Here is a 3,573-nt window from a genome sequence, read left to right as displayed (position 1 = left end):
GGGGGGGGGGGGGGGGGGGGGGGGGGGGGGGGGGGGGCATCATTCTTACGCCTTGATACAGACCAGCACTTACCTCCCCAGAAGGCTTTACCAGTAACACTTCCAAAATGACAAAACTAAGTCATCATAAAAATGGTTAAATTTTACTTTGTATAAGCTTTTTAAGAAGGCAAGGAATGTCATAATACTGTTCAGAAAGATAGACATCCAAAATAATTAACACACAAACAAGCAAGTTTCAGACACCTGGAAAATTCATTTTTATGAAACACTGTATTCCCTAAGGAGACCTAGCAAATTAGAAGGTTAGTTCTTTTGGTACATGGACTTTATTTTATTCAACTGCATTTCCAGCAAGTAGAATGGTGCCTGGCTCATAACATGTGCTAAAAAATCTATTTCTCAATTGACTGAATAAACAAATGAATACCAAAAAAGTGAGATATTGCATGTGACCCATGAGAGTACAGACATGCAGTATATCTGTGGGAGTATATTGTATTGAACATGCAGAGAAATGATGAAAATATTATTTTTCCAAACACTAATTTACCTTGACAAACAAATTATAAGCAGGGTGTGGTGAAAATACACTCCTCCACCCAAAGTCCAGTGTGCCTCTAGGACAAATTATGACTTTGCAAGCCTGCATTATTGCAATTCAATATCTCTTTAAGACAACTATTGAGCAAAATGATTCATTTAGAATTTGTAGCAATGTGAAAGGTGACCGTGGTTGAATACATTAATCAAATTAAGCCTGTTAATTATCTCTACACACCTTTCTGAAGAAATATTTAATAAACAATCTCTAATTGATTCACACATTTATATAGCATAGGACTGTATGTGTGAAAAAGATTTATAGGTATGAATCTGAAACTACCAAATGTTACTGAAATCTTTATTTTCTACAAACCATTCTCAAATAATACTATCATTCACTGGAAGTTTCCGTAAAGATCACTTAATATGAACAACTGCTCATCCTTCTGACTTAATAAATTAGCATGCCACCAAGCCAAATATAAATTATAAAAATGGAATTCTTCCAAACAAAAAATTTCATTTCATCAGGTTTCTACTTTGCATACGAGAAGTTAACTAAATGTTATGCAAAGACTTAAAACTTAAAGCACATGTGGTTAAAAGCTTAACCAGCTGTTACTTGGTACCACTGGAGATAAGAAAACCACCACCAAGACCACATTTCACCTCACTTTGTAAATTATGACTTATCTGGGTAATCACCCATTGCTCTGGGCCATCCATAAATTGTTCCTGCAGTGGACTGAATTATGTCCCCCCAAGACAAACTGAAACTTGAACTGTGAAGTTTGAATTATGTCCCCCAAGTTTTATGCATTAGAAACTTAGCCTCCACCATAACTGTTAAGAAGGTGGAAGATCTTATTATGGTAATTGAAAGGTGGAGCCTTGAAGAGGTGATTGGATTTTAGGACCATGCAGTAGTGAACTGATTAAAAATGGTGGTCAGGGGCGTGGTTCTCAGGGCTTTAAAAGAAGAGGAGAGTCTGTCTTTCTCTCTCTGCTCTCTCTGCTTCCACCATCTTGCAATGTGAGACCCCTGGATCACTGTCACCACCACCAGATGGACGATGGACTTCTCAGCCTCAGAAACTGTAAGCAATAAATTTCATTTTCTTTATAAATCACCCAGGTTCAGGTATTTCATTATAAGCAACAGGAACAGACTAATACAGTTCCCCTGGCATGACCTCCCCGACACTGTGTTTATGAACATTTACAATGAGGTGATATTTGCATCTCAAAGCACAGACTGTACTGTCTTATAGTTAACACAATACTAAACAGTTTAACTGTGCTTCTCATGACCGCCCAAATGAAAATGCTTAATAAAAAATATTTGTCTTATTTTGTAAATGTTTCCTGTTAAAACACGTAATGGCAATTTACAGAAATAAATTGTTTGACTTTTTAGTCCGAACAAAATTTTTAAAATGTTAAAGCTATAAATCTGGCTTTAGCATTCCAATTAACCAAAAAGACAGGCAACTGTAGCTCGGTACTTATGACTTACAGTGTTTATGCGCAGACTTTGAACAAGGTCAGTGTACACAAGTTGGTGTACCTTTCAATTACTAAGGTGTTCAATACTTTTGGCAGAGTGAATAAGTGGGCAGCTAGTCAAGATTCACCCATTATGCTGGACCAAGAATTCTGTTTACTATTCACATTTATTTTAAACCCATTCCACTTCCTCTATTTGGAGATTATAGAACTCTGAAGTTAGGAGGCACCTCCAGGATAAGACAGTTGACCACCCTGAGATCCTGAGAGAATAAGTGACTTGCCTTTACTGTCCGTAGTCAGCAGAGACTGCGCTACAACTCACATGAAAGGCACTTTTAATGAACCAGGATGTCCTTGCCGGTTTCTCCTTTCTACAGAAACACCTATCTCTTCGGGGTTCTCCCAACCCACTTCATGGGTGAAATTGACTTGCCTGTTCCCCTTCCACTATTTTTCACACAATACCTGAAATTCCCAAAAGTAAGGACACCTCATTGACAAACAATCCCTAAGAAAATATTATCTGGAGACAGCTTCCAAAATCATACTTGCTAAGCTCGAACACCTTCAACAAAGAACTTTTAAAGTAAACAGTGCTGTAAAGGAAATTAAAAGAAATATAGAAAAGATTTCTTAAAATTCCATTTTGATCTTAAAGGGTACCTTCCAGTCCAATACCCCGACAACTCTGTAATTAACAAAATGCTATTAACTGTGAATAAGGACGGAGATTGCAACAACCCATGTAGGGTGACTGGGAATTGTTCCCGGAGGCTACAGGAGGCAAACAAGTATTTACTACACAAGGCGAGAAGTGGTCAGGTGCACTTCCCATCCTCAGGAAGGTGCGCAGTCTCGAACTCTCCCCTGCAGAGGCCAGATGGGCTCTACGAGGGACACAGAGAGGTATTAAGCAGCCGTGGGAGCAGATTCGCTATGAGGGTCACCGCTGGCCAGGCGGAAGCGGGGGGAGGCACCCTTGACCTGCCTTCTCCGCAGCCTCCCGGCCTATGCCTGCCCCAGCCCTCGGCCTCTCCCCGCTGCCGCCCAGTCCCCAAGCCCCCATACCTGTGAGATAGTTGGTCCACTTGTACAGAACCCCCTCCATGCTTCAGAGCCCCACGCCGCGCATCCTCCTGGCCGGGCGCCGGCCGCGGTGCTGGGGTATGCGCTGAGCCTGGGGCAGCCCTCCGGGCCCCCTCCTGGGGCGCTCCGCACCGGCACTAAGCCGCCCTGAGCCCGCGCGCGCCGCCGGGATGTAGCGGCCCTCAGAGGCCGGGACGGCGGGCGCCGTGTGGAGCTCCGGAGCCGCCAGGCGCGGGCTCGGACATCCCCAGGCGAGCCTGGGCGGCGGCAAAAACGCGACTGCGGCCGGCCTCCCGCTGGCGCTTCCGCGGCCCGGCTGCTCCCGCCCGCGCCCCGGCGCTCGCTCCTCCTCGCCTGCCTTCCTTCCCCCCGGGCTCCCCGTTTGTTTTCATTGACCCCGACGTCTCTTTCACTTCCTGGATGAAAGGGGCC

The 3,573-nt window shown here is 44.1% G+C and overlaps 1 protein-coding gene across 1 annotated transcript in view; it reads right to left on the bottom strand.

Annotated features, from left to right (window-relative positions):
* The window catches only part of PLEKHA3 (pleckstrin homology domain containing, family A (phosphoinositide binding specific) member 3), a 28,629-nt gene extending 25,077 nt beyond the window's left edge, over positions 1–3,552 (bottom strand). Inside the window, exon 1 of the mRNA XM_008567047.1 lies at positions 3,124–3,552. Coding sequence (XP_008565269.1) covers positions 3,124–3,163 — 40 coding nt within the window. The 5' untranslated portion in view covers positions 3,164–3,552. The remainder of the gene's footprint in view (positions 1–3,123) is intronic.
* Between the last annotated feature and the right edge of the window lie 21 nt (positions 3,553–3,573).

Source organism: Galeopterus variegatus, unplaced genomic scaffold (assembly GCF_000696425.1).
Source record: "Galeopterus variegatus unplaced genomic scaffold, G_variegatus-3.0.2 Scaffold287, whole genome shotgun sequence".
Taxonomy (NCBI): domain Eukaryota; kingdom Metazoa; phylum Chordata; class Mammalia; order Dermoptera; family Cynocephalidae; genus Galeopterus; species Galeopterus variegatus.
Note: the sequence above shows the minus strand (reverse complement) of the source record. Positions and strands in the feature narration are given on the sequence as shown.